At 34.5% G+C, this 18,642-nt stretch overlaps 1 protein-coding gene across 3 annotated transcripts in view; it reads left to right on the plus strand.

The window, feature by feature from the left end:
* The window catches only part of KIAA1109 (KIAA1109 ortholog), a 182,002-nt gene that overhangs the window by 106,124 nt on the left and 57,236 nt on the right, over positions 1–18,642 (plus strand). For 2 of the 3 annotated variants that reach the window (XM_040967357.1, XM_040967358.1), the window contains exons 48-58: positions 65–310; positions 3,480–3,573; positions 6,769–6,975; positions 8,406–8,644; positions 9,970–10,214; positions 10,939–11,044; positions 11,798–11,895; positions 12,445–12,630; positions 14,391–14,559; positions 16,915–17,126; positions 18,263–18,461. In XM_040967357.1, the coding sequence (XP_040823291.1) occupies positions 65–310; positions 3,480–3,573; positions 6,769–6,975; positions 8,406–8,644; positions 9,970–10,214; positions 10,939–11,044; positions 11,798–11,895; positions 12,445–12,630; positions 14,391–14,559; positions 16,915–17,126; positions 18,263–18,461 (2,001 nt within the window). Of the gene's footprint in view, positions 1–64; positions 311–3,479; positions 3,574–5,330; positions 5,382–6,768; positions 6,976–8,405; positions 8,645–9,969; positions 10,215–10,938; positions 11,045–11,797; positions 11,896–12,444; positions 12,631–14,390; positions 14,560–16,914; positions 17,127–18,262; positions 18,462–18,642 lie in introns of all 3 variants that reach the window. The other variant, XM_040967356.1, reaches the window with a different exon arrangement.

Consider the following 18,642-nt stretch of genomic DNA (forward strand, 5'->3'; position numbering starts at 1 on the left):
GAAGTTTGCAATATCTTTCTAGTTTGCACTTGTCATATTTAAAGCTCTATTTTCTCTTATTTAGGAGTTCGGAGCCCTACTGAGCCAACATGTAAAGTTGTGTTTGAGAATGAACAAGATAACGTAAGTTTGACCAAGACACAGAGGAAGCGTAGCTTGGTAACTTCTGAACCTCAGTACGTTACTCTGATTGTGTTTGGGATTGGCATGGTGAACCGCACACACCTAGAGGCAGATATCGGAGGGCTAACAATGGAATCAGAACTGAAGAGGATCCATGGCAGTTTTACTCTTAAGGAAAAAATGAAAGGTATGACCATTTTCTGATACTATAGCCCACTTTTCTGATGAGAATCCATGCTGTATCCCCAGAGTTTTCACTTACTAGTTTTTCTTTAGAAAATAAGACTTCCTGCTTCTGGGGTAGAGTACCAAGAACTGTGTATGCACTGGAAGATGAATGGATTGAGGTAGTTTTGATGGATTGGGGATATAGATATTAAGGTAATATACCTAATGCCGTGCGGCACTTGTTCTTTGATTATCTAATGCTGACAACTAATAACATGCTTGAATGGTTGGAAATTTAACAAAATAATGAATTTTGTGAAATATTTGCTGCTGCTTTTTTAATAAAAGATTTATTTTTAAAAATTTTTATTGGAAAGTCAAATCCACAAAAAGGAGAGACAGAGAGAAAGACAATGGCCAGAGTGAAGTTGATCCAAAGTCAGGAGCTTCTGTTAGGTCTTACTTTGGTGCAGGGTCCCAAAGCCTTGGATTATCCTCTACTGCCCTCCCCGGCCACAAGCAGGGAGCTGTAAGTGGAGCAGCTGGGACACAAATTGGCACCCATAAGGGATTCCGGTGCATCCAAGGCAAGAAACAATCTAATAATAAATTTGAAGCTGCACCATTGTTGTTTTATCCCTCCCAAAAAACACTGTTAAATACCATTGATTATAAAATACATCCCAGCTTCAGAAGTGCTAAAAATTTCTTAGAATCAGTTGATAAGTAACACAGAACTAACTTTTTTCTCTTTTTGATAAAACCACCAGGCTGTACTCCATGGAGAAAATGGAATGTATGAATCATCATGAGTTTTTTAATTGTTGTTAACTTTGAGATTGCCAGATATGTAAAGTTTAATCAAAAGTTGTGAACCTCTTTTCATTAAATACTCTTCTTACCTTTTTGGTTTTATATTATAAGCATTTAATACTCAAAAAGTTAATTTTGAATTAAAACTTATATGCCATCAAAAAGAATTCTTTGTATAAATTGAGTGGATTATACATTACTAAAAATACAAATATGGAAAAATACATAAATGTCGTAAAAATATACAAAAATTCGATAGCTAGGAACTAGCATTGTGATACAGTGAGCTAAGCCACCAATTCTGAATGAGGCACCCCAAATGGGAGTGCCCGTTCCAGTCTTGACTTTTGATCCGTCTTCCAGCAATGTGCCTGGGAAGGTTAAACATTATGATCCAAGTGGTTGGGGCCCTGTCATTCATATGATCTTGGCTCTTGATTTTGGCTTTGACCGCTTTGGCTGTTGAAGAAATTTGGAGAGTTAACCAGTAGAGAAAAGATCTCCACTTCCAACCCTGCCTCTCTGGTTCTCTCTGGCTTGCTCACCCTCTCTTTTCTCTTCTGTCTTTCTGTGTTATTCTGTCTTTTAAATAAATGAATAAGTCTTGTAAAATGTTTATTTGGATGGCTGATTTGTGCAAAAATGATTCATCTTTAAAGATTGAAAGGAAATTACCAGCATTTTTTTTGTTGTTGTTGCTTACCAAAAATTAAGAATGCTAATATGTATGTTTGGTTAGAAACACAGAAATAGATATTTTCGTTCACTTCTAAATGAATGCAGATGAATTTAACCTTTTCAAAGGTTAATTTAATATTTTATGTCAATAAGGCATATTTATCCTTTGACTCAACGATTCCAAGTCTGGTTGCTTAGTAGAAGCAATATCGGAGGACTTTGAATTGGGCAATAAAAGGACTGTTTTGAAATGGCTAGATTCATTGTTAAAATCTCAAACTGTGAAAGTTGAAGAAACTGAGTAAAGTTATTGCCTAGATCTTTTCAGACATATTCTTGTACATTTATGGGGTTTTTAGTTTATGAAAGAAGAAAGATCACTGAAATGCCTTTCTTTATTCAAAGCAATATTATTTCCAAGTGTATGAATTTTCTGGGAAACTTTTCAGTAGGAAACATCAGTGATCGGTACTGTAATGACTAATGTCCAGCATTCAAGACTTGTTACATGAACATAAACCACTGTCCCTTGTTCTCAAGTCAGAGGCATTAGACAAGTATACACAACTGTTGGGGACTTTCATATAAATGTAGGCTGAGAAATATTTGCCTGATGTTTTTCCGTAGCTCTATCTTGTCATTAAAGAAAGAGCACGAATTGAAGAGAGAGCTTGCATGTTGCAGAATTTTCCCTTTACAAAATAGTATTGGTAACCTTCAGCTCCATAGACAATGAGCCTGGAACAGAACCAGCACTATGGGGCTTGTCCATTCCTGCGCTCACTGTTGGGTGTTGAAGGATGCATTTCTACTGCAGCAACTCACCCTGTGCACATAAATCTCGAGGATTATGTGGCACTCTCCCGGTTTGTTTGATTTTAGTAATGTGTCATACTTAGCTCCTAGCACTGGTAACATTCCAGACTTGTTTCCTGTTCAACAACTCAGTACTTTGGTCTTTTTTTAATAAGACCTTCATAATAGAAATGTGAAACAGTTGGAACCCCTGACCCGATACTCAACCTTTTGTGTGCATCTGTAGCAGGAGGAATGTTTCTGCAGTGTTAAGTTGGCAGAGGTTTTAGGAACAGTGCTTTGATTTCGTGCCAGAGAAAACTTTCCCACTTTAATTAAATGAGGTGGCTAAAAAGAAAAATAAAACAAACAAAAAAAAAACAACACTGGAAGTTATTGTTCCACTTTCTCTCAGTGTAATGAAGGGAATGACACTATAGCACATGGAGTTATTGGTGTCATGATGCAGAATGGTGCACAGAATATTTGGATTATTTGAATGATGTTGACTTTTAGTCAATCTGCGCCTTAAGTGACTGTAAATATCAAAGAGATACAGATTGTATTTTTGTGTGGGCTTTGTCCTTTAGGTGACTTAAATCAGATATGGAATTAACATTGAAATGGGGATTTCTAAACTAATCAAGTATTAGTTGGAAAATAAATTTATATAGCCCTTTTGTTAAAAAAAAAAAAAAGAAGAGATTAGCTGGGACTATAACTAGCCTTCAGAAAGGATAATGTCATTGCAAGCAAGAGTTTAACTTGCTGTGCCACGATGTCAGATCCGAAATTATTTTTGTTGTTGAATTTTTCTTGAAGGAAAAGCAATTTTAGATTGAACTCCTATTGTTTAATTTTCAGAATTCAAATGTCAAATAATTATTTTTCTCCTATTTAAGATGTTTTACATCAAAAGATGACTGAAACATGTGCCACTGCTCATATTGGTGGAGTTAATATTGTGTTGCTTGAAGGAATTACACCAAATATACAGTAAGTATGTTATGTTGATTTTTATTTCCTTACATTTGTTAGTATTAAATAGAAAACTGAAGGTCTTTGTATAAACTGTAACTGCTCAGAACAAGATTCTGAATATCAGTAACATGAAACAGTAAAATGTTGTTAGAAAAATAATTATTTTCCTTGATTTTGAACTTGTACTACCTTTCTCCCTGAAAATATGGCAACTCTCATTGTAGGACTAACAAGAAAAATGATCAAGGCACAATTTCAGTTCAACATTTAAGAAGCAAATGTTCACATAACTTAAGTAGTTAATAAAAACAATTATAGTCAAAGAATATGGACTCTTAATTTCATATTAAATAGTCATTATCCATATTCACACTGAATTTTAAAACTTTCTCTTCACTTTCTATGTGATTAACAGTAAAACCAGTGAAATTTTTGGTAGCATGCATAAGGCTTTTATTTCTGTTCTTTTATCCTTTTTCTTGAAGTTGTTTTCTACTGGATCCAAATTGCTCTGATAATGATTACCTTCATACATATATTCAGATCGATTATTGATATATTTAACACTTTTACTTGAAGCATTTTCATGCTATTAGCTGTATATACTGTCATTCCTGGATCCGTTTCATACTGTAACTTCAAAGTGTTTTGATAAGTCAGATTTAGAGAGTTTACTTTTTAATATTATTACTACTTAATGTTGATATAATTGTTCTATAACATATCCATTATTCTAGGTACTAAGTACTGGATTTGGTTCAGTTTTATAAATTATTTGTCATAAATTAACTGAGAAGTATGACAAATTACAGCTCTGATCATATGTGCAAAGTTTTCTTAGGAAATATTTTGTTAATGTTCATAAATGATCTGTAGCTTTCTGCAGTGAGTTTTGGTTAAAATCAGTAACCCCAGCATAGATCCGAAACCTTCCTTGAGACCATCTCAGGTTTGTCTCTTGTTTAGTTTCATAATAACTCCCTAGGGTTCAGGTCATTATTTCCTTATTGATATTTTCAAGAAAGACCAGTAAATCCTAGTGATTTTGAGAAAGATCCTTAATATAGATGTTGGCTATTTATAATAATTTTGGATTATTTATAATAATTACAAACTTCCAACTCTTTACCAAGATCTTTGCTTAGACTATTTTATTTATCTTTCACTGTGGTCCTGAAAATTGATGTGGTTTTATTCCACTTTATAGAAATTTGAGATCAAGAAAAATGAAAAACATTTGCATAAATTCTTATAATCATATAATTAAACAAGACTCATGAGCCTATATTCTTTCCACTTTTTCCTGATGCTTCTGCAGAAAGTTACCTCAGATTTTGAGAGTCCATGATACCTTTGTTCACTGTAAAGCTCGCCTACCTTGGTTACTCTACCCTGTTCAAAAAGTAAATCTCTTCAGCTGTCCCAAGTATTCTATTATTCCATGCGCTTGAATCTCTTGTAAATCATATTGCTTTTAAAACCTGTTTCAGAGTGTTAAATTTGATGTTTTTTGCTTTTCACAAGTCACTGCCAAACTCAAATGGTAGTATTTTGAGGGATGAGTATTTAGCATTTCATTTTTAATTGCAATTAAGGGAACTAGAGTTTTTAAAATAGTCTAAAGTTCAAAAGTGTCTAAAATTTGAAGGAAAATTTTAGAAATGAGAAATTAGAAAAGCTTTCCAGTTTCTTGGTCCTGTTGTAACTAATGGATGTATGCCTGTTGATGTGCTTCCTTTTTGTTTCCTGCTCTCTTGAATCTTCATCTGTAGACTGGAGGATTTTCCTACATCTCCTACAAGTACAGCCAAACAAGAGTTTCTGTATGTCATATTATTCTTTTCAATGGCTTTCTGATTAACATAGTACTTGTCTTAGAGATAGATATTTAAATTATCTTAAAGATGTAAATATATGTATTTATTAATTTGAAGCTTTAACATAGAGCCTTTTAAATATTAAAACTTAATAAGGAAAACACAGGTAAGAGCTAATGTTTGAAAATTAATACCTTGTTTTGTTGTTGACAGATTCTAAACATTATAGTTGGGTGTTTCTTGTGCTTTTTTCTTTATCATGCTATTACAATTTCTGCCACAAATGACTGTTTTAAAGATCTTTTAAAGATCTTATTGCTTATTTAAAAGAAATTAAAATTATTCACCTTGCAAAATAATTTTCACTGATTGCAAAAATAATCCTTAAAATACTAACAACAAAGCACTTTTATATCTCAACTTTACATTTTTTTTAAATGTGAGACAGTTTACTGCTCCACTGCTGAATTTTACCTAAAGCTTTCACTATGTGAACTTTTACATTTTGAGTGACTCGAGTCACACATTATACAGTATTTTATACTACTTTTACTCAAGAAGAAAGTGATCAAAATGTCTGCAAAATGAGTATAGTTGTAGCGTGCAATATCTACTTATTGTACATGAAAAGTTCATGGCAAGTAACCAAGAAAACTGAAGACAATGTTCATTAACTGTGGTTCAGAAGACCTCCAAGTGCCCTGTGAGTCTCACTTCCAGGGACCATGCCTGTTCAAAGACCTGCACCAGTTTTCTCCCATTTCTTGAGTCCAGGCAAGAGGACCTTAAAGGCAGGGCCGGCTTTTCCAAGTCTTTTTTTGTTTGTTTTGTTTTTTAACATTTTTTTACTTTTGATGATCATTGCATATTTGATTAGTGTGCCTTAAGGGTCAAGGGCTAGAGGTCACTTTCTTTTAACACAGTAGTTATTAGAGTGATTTCTTTAACTCCTAGATCTTTGAAATAGCATGAGCATTTTCTTCTTTTTGTATCCAGTGCATGTCCCTCTTAGTAGTTGTACAGATCTCTAGAATATGCTGGAAAAGGAAAGAGTTCTAAATGTGAGACACACACAATGACTTTGGGCCATTGTTGACTGCTTTCCCAGGCTATAGGCAGGGAGCTGGAAGGGAAGTTGAGCAGTGGGGACACGAACTGACATCCATAGAGGACCCTGCTGCATGCAAGGCAAGGAGTTTAGCCACTTGGCTATCTCACCGGGCCCATAAATATTTTAACAGTTTTAGAATATGTTTCTGTGTACGATTCAAACACATGAAAAAATCTTGTCATCCTAGCTCATTAAATGATTTGACAGAGTATCTCATTTTTAATTCTTTTCAAAACTTTTTTTATGTTCTGTATGCTAACAGTCCTCTTTTTCTGTTGATAGAACGGTAGTGAAATGTAGTATTGCCAAATCCCAGGCCCTCTACAGTGCTCAGAGAGGGTTGAAAACAAACAACGCTGCTGTGTTCAAAGTAGGAGCTATCAGCATCAATATTCCTCAGCACCCTGCCACCTTACATAGCATGATGGTTCGGAGTTCTCACCAACTGTCTAAACAAATCTCAGACCTCATCAGGCAGCCTTCCACAGCGTAAGCTTTCCATTTGTTGATATTTTATGATTATGTACAATACCTAAGGGTGTTCTTTGCTACATCAACAAAACTTGGAGAAAATGCAGGATTACTTCGTAGTCCTGGCCATTATGGACAATGAATGGGATGTGTAAATATTATTACAATACCATGTCAGACATGAAATTGTTGTTGTGTCATTTTCCCAAAATGAGAATAGATGAATGCTAAAGATCTGAGGGCATCGAAATAGGTACCAGTAGAACTGATGAACTCTAGTCAATCCTTGTTTCTTTTAAATTCATTGAAATTTATAAACTGCATAGGTTTAAAAAAAATCACGATATTCGTTTTTATTCCATGAATGGTTTTGTGTTATAATCTATATGAAATTGTTTATGATTCAGAAAAGGATTTGACAATGCCATTTAAATATTTTAAAAGGCAATCAAAGTTTCGTACATTTCCCCTTATTTCCTATAGCCTTTATTCCTCATATTGCCTTTTTTGTCATTTCTGCATTGCTGGGCCTTATTCCTGGCCTCTGAAAGCCACCACTAAATAAAAATTATAGTAAATTATTAGGTATTTAAAACGTTTTGATAACAAAATATAAAAACATGTGAAATGTAAAAACATGACCATATTTCTTTTCCCCATTTTACAGAGTGGAAATACATTAATATGCCTTCTGATGATGTACAAAAGCAGTGATTTTTTCCCATTCTATCTAGCTCTTTAGCCATGATGTACTAATATGGCTGAAATTGACTAAGAAGTAAAAATTCAAATATTCTCATCCTGTGAATGGAATATGGAATCTAGATTGTATATGTTAAACCTAGGTTCAAAATATGGCATGGAATTCTTTTTTATACCTTTTTGTCAGAGGGATATGGTAGTTCACAAGTCACCCACTAAAGCCAAGTTGTGTTCCAATCCTGGTTTCATTACTTTGTAGCTATACTTTCTCATTTGCAAAATGGAGATAATAATACCTACTCTAAGGATTCTGTATGATACATAGAAAACAAAACATCTAAGACACTGGGAACAGTACCTGGCTCTCAAATAATTACTTTCATTGTTGGTTATTAATAGTGATAGTAATATTAGTAACAATAACATTCCATTAGAGTAACATTGCAGTACTGTACTCAGCAGTAGACTTCATCATGCATGCCATAAAATTTAGAATCTTTCACATTAATGATACAAATGTGTTGGCAGTATAACATTCAGGAGTTGAAGTTGTTACTAATTCTGAGTATCTACTTTTTTAGAATGTATCTGCTTAATAGCTTTCTTTGGAAAGTTTTACTATGATCTGATACTGGGAAGAAAATATCTGTTTGCACAATGTGATTGCTGTTTTTCACCGAGAAACCTTAAAATCTTATATAATAAAGTTATTCAGACTTTTTTCTAAATTTTTGGGGGGTTTATAGCCCACAGCCTGTTAAAGAAGATATTGCAACTCCACTACCTTCTGAGAAAACTCCAACAAGCGTTAATCAAACTCCTATTGAAACAAATGAATTTCCTCAGCTACCAGAAGGTCTAGAAAAGAAACCTATTGTTCTTAAATTCAGTGCCATGTTAGATGGCATAGCCATTGGAGCGGCGCTATTACCATCTCTAAAAGCAGAATACAAGATGGGAAGAATGAGAAGTCATGGAATGACAGGTAAGGTTGAATTTTGAATTGATTCTCTTAAAACTAATAATTTGTTTCACAAATTAGTAATATTCTGATGAAAATATGAATTTGGTTTTATAGATATTAGATGAAAATCTAAATTACTTTGATCACAACCTTTATATTTCAAAAGTAATATTCTCCAGTCTTGCAAATACCAATGCATCTTTTTGAATGGGCAGTGTGGACCTTGTTTTGAACACTTGGAAATGTTTCAGCTGGGGTAGGCATTTGGTTTATCTGTTAATATACCTATATCCCAAATCAAGAGTTCCTAGATTATGTCCTTGTTCTGCTTCTTCCTGGCTTCCAGCTACAGTGATGGCTCAAATCACTGCTTGAGTACTTGAGTACAGTGGTTCAGTTAGGCCAATCAAATAGAAGTTCCCAGTTGTAGGTCTGGGCTCCTGGTTTCAACCTAGCTAAGTGCTGGCTGTTGAAGGCCTTTCAAATAAATAAAAATTAAATAAATTTTTGAAAGCTTTGAGGTCATTTCTGTAATTTAAACTTGAGTAAATGAATCTGTACTTTTTATAGTCTCATAGTCAAAATAGCTTGATTTTCACATTGAGTGCACTTAGTGCAAGTTTGGGATAATTTATGTAAGATAATAACTTCTATGTTTCTGTGACCCTTCTGCTATTCTTCCTTTCCTTGTACACAGTTGGAGAAATATGGGCTGAGTATTAGTATTGACTGTACATTTATATTTATTTGAACAGCTGTTTCATTAGAAGTGAAGTGTTTACAGTCAACAATAAAATAAATAACATATCTTTATGTGATATACAATAGCATTAGTAATTATGGTTAAGGTCAGAGATGTGTATCTTTACATTTATGAATGTTTTCCGTGACTGTAGTTGTATTTGACGATTTTTACCATTTCCTCTTGCAGTTTATCAGGACTAGGAGACATGTTGTAACTGTCAGCTATTTTCTATGAATAAATCTCCCGATTTTTAAAATTTGATGTATTTCTCTTTTTCTAACTCCTTAATACCAATAACTTTTTTCTATTCTGCCATCTATGAAATAAAGAATGTGGATTTTTAGCATGTAAGAGGTTGTTGAACAGTAATAGTCTTAATATACATCTTTAGGCTTACTCTTTATGTGCAAAGTTAATAAACCCTGCTGACTAACTCTTCAGTCATAATATGTATATTTAAAAATAGGAGATATATCACCAGTTTAAAAATAGATTTTCATATATTTCAAGATCAATTCTAAGATATCCATATATTTTAATTTAGTCATTTTTTTGTCAAAGTAAGGATGAGTGCTGACCTATTCAGTGAATTTTCTTACAGGTGCACAGACAAGATTTACATTTGAGCTGCCAAATCACAGATTGCGTTTTACTTCAAAAGTTTCTGCCACAGATTTGTCAACTATTCCTCCTTCTGCTAGCCTTAACCTTCCACCTGTTACTATGTCAGGAAAATACATTATGGAAGAACATGATAGCTATTCAGATCAAGTGTGGAGTATCGATGAACTGCCTTCTAAACAAGGATACTATTTACAAGGAAATTATCTGCGTTGTGTGGCAGAAGTAAGTGTATTTTTATATTTTCTTTCTTTTTAAGTCTTCAAGATCTAAGTATACTAAAATATGTAATACTCTAAACCTTTAAGGCAATACGTTGAAACATTTAATTTTGTAGAAGAATTCTATATAATCCCAGGTCTGCATGTCTGTCTTGATTGTTTTATTTAGAGTTGGCGCTGTTTTAGAGTTTTGTAATGTAGTCTTTTGATTTTTTAAATTTTTGCTTATTTGCCAGCCAGGGAAATCATCTGTTGATTCACCCTGCTAATGCCCATTGAGCTAATGCTGGCAGCTGCAAGCTTATTAAAGAACTGAAGTACATGGACTATAAGGTCAATAAATATTTTAATAAATGGATAAATTTATTTTCACTTACAGTGGTACTTGCTTGTTTTTTGAGTCCATAAAAGTGGCCATTAAAATAAATGTTAACAATAGACAAAATTCCAACTTTGAAGTTAGCTGGCTACGTAATTTTCAAAGTATTTCTTATACTTTATTGATTTCTGTTATTCCAAAGAGGAACTAGTTGGGGGAGTATGGTTTAGTTCGTATAGGTGTCTGTCTTGGAAGTGTTACAGAATCTGTTACACATTCTACAATAAGTTGTGTTCAAATTGTATATAATTATTCCCTCAGAGTTATAGATGAATTTTATGAGCAAAAAGGGATAAAACTATGATTTAGTCAGTAGTGTTAATATAAAACTTTGGCTTTGTTTGGTCAGGTTGGCTCCTTTGAACATAATCTCACAACTGATCTTCTGAACCACTTGGTATTTGTGCAGAAAGTGTTCATGAAGGAAGTTAATGAAGTAATACAGAAAGTTTCTGGTAAGATAATCTGGCGTCCTTTAGTGCAGGTGCAGGTTTTTATTCTCATTAGTGAGCTACAGGATGAGTACTGATCGTTTATATATAACTGTTAGGTAAGTCTTCGGAAGTTATGTGTTCTTTTTCTGGCCTATCCACCTGTGAAGTGTTTGCTAATTATTTTAGTCATGTGTAGTGTAAACATTTTCAAAGCTTCTTTACTGCTCAACTCAAATAAATAAAGGAAGCAAGAAAGCTTAAGTAAGTTATTCAGATTAATCCAACTTATTTAGGAACAAAGGGTTAGGCAGCTATTAAGATTGCAAACCTTTTTCTGCTCTATATGGTGGCTATATACCATCTATATGCTAAATCATCTGTGGTGATGTTTATTTTTGCTATGTCTCAAGAGCAGGTTAATTGAATTTCTTGATCACTGTTTTACATTTTGTCCAGATATTTGATTAAAAATACTTGACTTTTAAATCATGAGATAATATATTAAGAGATGTGAATTAGGGTAAAAAACGTTGATTCTGTATGAAATTGTTTACTGGCATGGTATGTTCCCTGGGCCATTTCTCCTTGACTGTTGAAGTAACTATGAAACCAGAATAGCCACTGATTGTGGCTGGTGACCTCTGTTAAAGATATGATTACTAGCACTGATAAGAGTATCTGTTGTCTAGAACTTTTCCATTGCACAAAGGAGCTGTCTGTATGTTTGTTTCTCTTTTAACAACATTACCCTCACCCTGACTTGTTTACTTTTAGGTGGAGAGCAGCCCATTCCTCTCTGGAATGAACATGATGGAACAGCAGATGGAGATAAGCCTAAAATTCTCCTTTATTCCCTGAACTTGCAGTTCAAGGTAACTTTTAAATGACAGTGTTACTTCAAAGGTGTTTTTCGAACTAGTTGATATATGATAATCATGTCAGAAGTCATAATAAAGACCAATTTCATGTTATTAAATACTGTAATTTGTTTCACCATTGTAACAATTTACTTGATTAATGTTTTGGTGAGTATTTTGTTTTTTATTCTTATTTGTTGCTCTTATAGTTTACTCATAAGTAAATATTACATGTACTTTTTGAGTAGTAATATATGTATAAGAACCTGAATATTTCCAGTAGTTATATTAGTGCTCTTAAAAGGAATTCTTGCCAAATATTTGTTTAATGTATTTAACCAATGAACACTCTAAATATATAGATAAGACTGAAATGAAGTCTTATTGTCAAAAATGCCTTGTTAACCATGAGAAATCAGAATGCTGGCAGTTTTATGAGCTCTTTACTACATATCCTGTACATGTTTTAAAACATCATGTTTATATGTTGAAAGATTTCATTTCAATATGTGTACATTGTTGATTTAAAAGTCTTTTTCTTTCTCCTAATGTATAATCTGCTAGGGCATTCAAGTAACAGCCACAACTCCATCAATGAGAGCTGTGAGATTTGAAACTGGTTTGATTGAATTAGAACTTTCCAATCGACTTCAGACCAAAGCTTCACCAGGAAGTAGCAGCTACCTCAAACTGTTTGGAAAATGCCAGGTAGATTTAAATCTGGCATTAGGACAAATTGTCAAACATCAGGTGAATACAGAATATTTTGATAATAGAACTGTAGCTTTTAAATTTCACAATCAATTTTTTTTCTGTAGTATTTGGAAAATTATTTAAGTTTCTAAAGAAGGCCTTTACAATTTTACCTTGACATTTCATTGAATATTGTTTCATCATATGGTTAGAAGAATAAATTGCATGAAATTTACCTGTTATCTATGTAAAAATTTGCTTGTAATTTGAAAAAGTTCCTTATGTATTTTTATTTCAGCGCTTTGAACTAGCAGTAGTTATGACATCCTCACTGTAGAATGTTAGGTTTTGCAAATATTAATGTTAAATTTATAGTTTTGTAAAGCAATCAATACTTTTTCTCTGATTTACAAAAAGTAACTTTGATAGCTCATTGGAGATTTTGTTATTTCTGTTTTATAAAAATTATTGTAGTAATTAAAAGAGTGCCAATCAGTTTCAACATTGAATTACTAGTTTCAAAGAGTAGGTGGGGAAAAAAATGAACAAAAATTGCTTATCTCTCGAGCGCAAAGTAATTTTTTTAAGGGTCCACACTTTGGGAAGAGGACTAAACTCTGGCATTGCATTGCAGATTGTGAACGTCATCTTAGGTTTTCTTTTCTTTTTTTTAAGATTTATTTTTACTTTTAATGGAAAAGCAGATTTACAGAGAGGAGAGACAGAAATATCTTCCAGCCACTGGTTCACTCCCCAAGTGACTCTGAAGGCAGAGCTGAACTGATTGGAAGCCAGGAGCCAGGAGATGCTTCTGGGCTTCCCAAAAGAGCGCAGGGTCCCAAGGTTTTGAGCCATCCTCTGCCTTCTTTCCCACCACAAGCAGGGAGCTGGATGGGAAGTATAGCAGCCAGGACACGAATTGGTGCCCATATGGGATCCTAGTGCACGCAAGGCAAGGATTTAGCCAATGAACCAATGTAGAGGGCCATTCTGAACTTTTAAAAAAAGAAAAAAATAATTTATTTGAAAGGCAGAGTGTCAGAGGAAAGAAAGGAAGATTTCCTTCTATCTGCTGGGGTCTTCAGCAAATGGCTACTGTCCAGGATTAGTTCTGACCAAGGTCAGAAGGTTAGAAATCTATCCAGTTTTCCTATCTGAGTAGCAAGTGCTTGGGCCCTAGTTCATTTCTTACACAGACACATTAGTAGGAAGCTGGGATTGAATCAGTGCTCTAGAATCGGATGCTGGTACTCTAACTGGCTAATCACTGTGCCACAATGCTAGTCCCCATCCGAGCTTTTGTATTAGTTTTATTTGTGACTTTGTATTTACCTTTTATAGGACAATTCATATAGAATAAGTATTTCTGGTACTGAGTGCAAAAACTATTTCATAAGCAATTTAAATTGAGAAAAATGTACTGTTGTCCTTTTGATGAAAATGCTACAACGGGTTTGTTTTGTTGTTGTCTTTTAATGTTTTGGGGGCTTTGTGGTACAGTAAGTTGGGCTAATGTCTGTGATGCCAAAACACTGTATAGGTGCCAGTTTATATCCTGGCTCTCCACTTCTGATTCAGCTCCCTGCTAGTGTGCCTGGGAAAGCAATCGAGGATGACCCACATGTTTGGGCCCCTGCCACCCACATAGGAGACCTCCATGAAGTTTATGGATTCTGACTTAGACATGATCCAACCCTGTCCATTGTGGCTGTTTGAGTGATGAACCAGCAGGTGCAAGATCTCTCTCTCTCTCTGAAATTCTTATTAAAAAGAAATTTTCTTTCATTTGGTTTTTTAACCTTCACATTTTCTTTTAGGTTTATGAAGAAGCTGGTTCTGATTTTCATCAAGTTGCATATTTTAAAACCAGAATTGGATTAAGAAATGCCCTCCGAGAAGAAATCAGTGGTTCCTCGGATCGAGAGGCCGTGCTTATTACCTTGAATAGACCAATTGTTTATGCACAGCCTGTGGCCTTTGATAGAGGTATGATAAATTCAATAATTTCTGTTTTCTAGAAACTAGAAATGTTTTGGTAATGCTATTTTAAAAACATCTTCCACATACTGGTTAAAATATCTGACAGCTAAATGTTTCCTAAATCTTGAAATTTGACCATTTTTAGTCTCTTCTTCATTCCTTTCAGTTACATTTGAAAGTTCTTTTGCTTTCTACCTTAATACACGAGTATCTGATTCACACCTTTTTTGTGATGTCAAGTTCTTTGTTTTAGATAGCAGTTACATTCCTTTGTGTTTTGATGTATTTATTCATTTGTTTTTAAAAAAATATTTATTGTATATTGTATAGAATAAGAGCATAATATAAGATGGACCAGAGGAAACTGTCCTCAGGAAACTCTTAGTCCAATGGGAAAGAAACCAACTATAGAATACAAAGTCTAGTTAGAGAAATGAGTTCTATGACATAAATGAGTCCTTAAAAATGCCTATGCATCTTAGAGGAGAAACTTCAATTTTAACTTTGAGTTAGTAGTTGATCAGGGACACAAATATATGCACGTTGCTCTTGTCTTGTGTCTTGGGGCTTACTGCAGTCCTTAACATGAAGTAACTTTTTTTCTGTCAAATGGAAGAGTATGAATTGATCTATGAAGATATAAGCACAGAAGTCTCAAAGCATAGCAGCCTCTTTCATAAAGAAAATAGGAAAGAAAACATAGCAGGTAGACAGGGTTTAATTGTGCAGATTGGGCAAATATGTTTGAATTGTGTTTTAGAGGCATGAACCCTTTCTGAAGCCATTTAAGAATGCAGCTAATGGTAGTCATAGGACTGTGGTAAGATCTGCTGGAAAACTGCCCTTTTGCACTGCTACAGATAACATTTTATTTTTTAAAATCCTGTATTTAGCTCTCATTGTATCTCTCAACATTTCCTTAAAATATTTTTTAATAAAATTGTGGGAATTATACACACACACACACGTGTTCTGTGGTTCATTTCCCATATGGTAAAATAGCTGAAATCAGGAACCTGGAACTCCTCCCAGGTCTTCCATAACATGATCAGGCCTGCCTCTGTTGCATTCTTAGGCACATTAATGTGAAACTGGATTGGAATTAAAGAAGCTGGAACTTGAACCAGTGTTGATATGGGATGTGTCGATCACATCAGTGCCCTAAGCCTCTGTACCAAAACGCCAGCCTCTCCTTAAAGTATTTTCCACTCTTGGTGTCCATGACACATTACTTGCTGTTCTTCCTACTTCCTTTTGAAAGTAACAGAGAAAGAGAGGATAAGAGTTCTTCCATCTTCTGATTCACTGCCCAGATAACCACAATAACCTGGTCTGGGCCAGGCAGGTTAACACCAGGAGTCAGGAACTCCATCCTAGTCTATATATTGATAGCATGGCCTGAAGTACTAGGGACATTCTCTACTGCCTTCCCAGGTACGTTTTTAGGAAGCTGAATGGAAAGCAAAGAAGTACTCCAGTCACTGTAAACAGTGGCTCAACTTGATGTACCACATGACCAGCCCCATCTGAGTTCACATCTTTTTCTGCTGTTAGTCTCCTCTCCCTATGTAACACTATGAAATGAAGGTTTTCCTTAAGGTTTCTTCCTTGTTGAACCCTTAATTCTTTGACCTATCTTTCTAAGTCAATGCCTCTTAATATGTATTCCATACATGTTCTTCAAGAATTTTACAAAGTAAGGACCAGCACCATGGTTTGAAACATGAGCTAACATTTCCCCTGCAAGTGCTGTCATCCCATATGAGCCTTGGCTTGTGTCCCAGCTGCTCTACTTCTGTCTAGTTCCCTGCTTGTGGCCGGGGAGGGCAGCAGATAATAGCCCAAGCCCTTGGGACCCTGCAGTCATGTGGGAGACCAGGAGAAAGTTCCTGGCTCCTGGTTTTGGATTGACTCAACTCCAGCCATTGTGACCATTTGGGGAGTGAACCAGTGAACAGTGTTTGTCTCTCCTTCTTTGTAAATCTGTCTTTCCAATAAAAGTAAATCTTAATTTTTTTTTTTTACATAGTAGCAGTAAACTGTACAGACAAGATCAGTGACCATGTCTCAGTTCATTTGTTGTTCCAGCCCAGTATCTAGTGTAGAAATAGCCTTTCACAAATAGTTTGTTGAATGAATCCATGGATCTGGATTTTTTTCATTTCTACCATTATGCATTTGCCTTTATTTTTTTCATTTGTCAATAAAAGCATTAATGGTTGTTCCTTAGATCCTTTCTAATTTTAATGCTAAAGTTTTATGATGTAATTTTTATTAATGAAATTTTATAACTACTTGTTATAGTAAACTGTTTGCAGCATTGATTTTAATTTTCTTTCTGTCTTGCTTAATTCACAAAAGCTGTGCTGTTTTGGCTGAATTATAAGGCTGCCTATGACAACTGGAATGAACAAAGAATGGCTTTACATAAGGATATTCATATGGCTACAAAGGAAGTAGTAGATATGCTACCTGGTATCCAGCAAACATCTGCACAGGCCTTTGGGACTCTCTTCCTACAACTCACTGTGAATGATCTTGGTATTTGCCTACCTATTACAAATACTGCTCAGGTACGTAAGATCGATTGTATTCCAAGATTAGGAAGCAAGCACTGATACCATTCATTACTAAGTATACAGGAGTATGGGACATTTCTCCTCTCAGTGGCCATTTACTACATTAGTCAAAGGTCATACAAAATTATTAACTTAAAAATTAGACTGCTGTGGATTTTTAAAATTTCAAGTGTTGTCTGAAGTTGCCTTGGCAGTAGCTTACCAATTGATTTCACAGGACATACATGGCTTGTAGTCTGGACATTCTCTACTCCTAAAGAATGTTATAACAGATTTTTCAAGAAAATTATTTCTTGAGTTATTTCAGAACAACTGATCTTCTACAACAATTGCTCATCTGTAATGTATTAAATCTGATTCTTAGGAAACTATTCTCTCAAGCACTCTGGCACAGCTCAGGATTGACATCCATCTGGTAACTCTTAGTTTTTACCTTGATAAATGAGAAACTCAACTTTCAGAATCTTTTTGTTTTCCTTTAGCAAAGAAATCTTTGGTATAGGAGTGTAAAAGAAACAAAAATGCTTTTGTAATACTATTTAATAATTCCATGTACAATAGGACAAAGAAGCAAATGAGAAGTTTCTCTTAATTCAGAACTAACTTTTAGGAATACAAATTTGCGTGAGCATGTGTGTGAAAGAGAAAATGCTATGAATACTTGGCAGGGCAAGGATTTGATAGTTACAACAGTCACATACAAAGGTCTGTATTTTACTGTTAGTTTACCTTAAATAATCTATGACCAATTGCTCAGTAAATTTATCTTCCAGGTCTCTGATAAGAAAATCCTTGGGGTTGATCATGGGCAGCATTAGTATGCTGGTATGTCAGGAACTAAAATTTCGTGATTTCTCATGGCATGATTATATGATGCCTTAGGAAGACTGTACATACACGCCACAGGTACTGTCCTAGTGAAAGCACACCTACAGTTAAAACAGGCATGAGTTAGAAAAGTAGATAGTTACCCTGAACACACACATGACTAGTGTTTGACTTGAGCAGTTGAATTTTTAAAAGATGTTTCTAAGCTATTTTCAAATGGGACTTCCAGATGTTTAGTCTGTGAGGATTTCTAAAGGTAAACCATCATCACTTCTCTCTTACCTCTTGAATGTATTTTTCAGTCCAATCACACTGGAGACCTCGACACTGGTTCTGCTTTGGTACTCACCATTGAAAGTACTCTCATCACTGCCTGCTCTTCGGAGTCTCTGGTTAGCAAAGGGCATTTCAAAAATTTTTGTATCCGTTTTGCTGATGGCTTTGAAACATCGTGGGATGACTGGAAACCAGAAATCCGTGGGGATCTGGTGATGAATGCCTGTGAGTGTCGATTATTTTTCTGTGTTAAGTTTTGAATTTTTAGAAAATTCTTCATTTGTAAAACCAAAAATAAAACCATTCAGATATATGACAATTTTCAGTTTATGAAGTAAGAGCTATTTCTGATTTTAAAAAAATAATGAAATTTATTTGTGAGAAACTACATCCTTTAGTAGTTTTG

The sequence above is a fragment of the Ochotona curzoniae genome, unplaced genomic scaffold, assembly GCF_017591425.1.
Source record: "Ochotona curzoniae isolate NIBS_2020 unplaced genomic scaffold, NIBS_Ocur_1.0 scaffold_4506, whole genome shotgun sequence".
NCBI lineage: Eukaryota > Metazoa > Chordata > Mammalia > Lagomorpha > Ochotonidae > Ochotona > Ochotona curzoniae.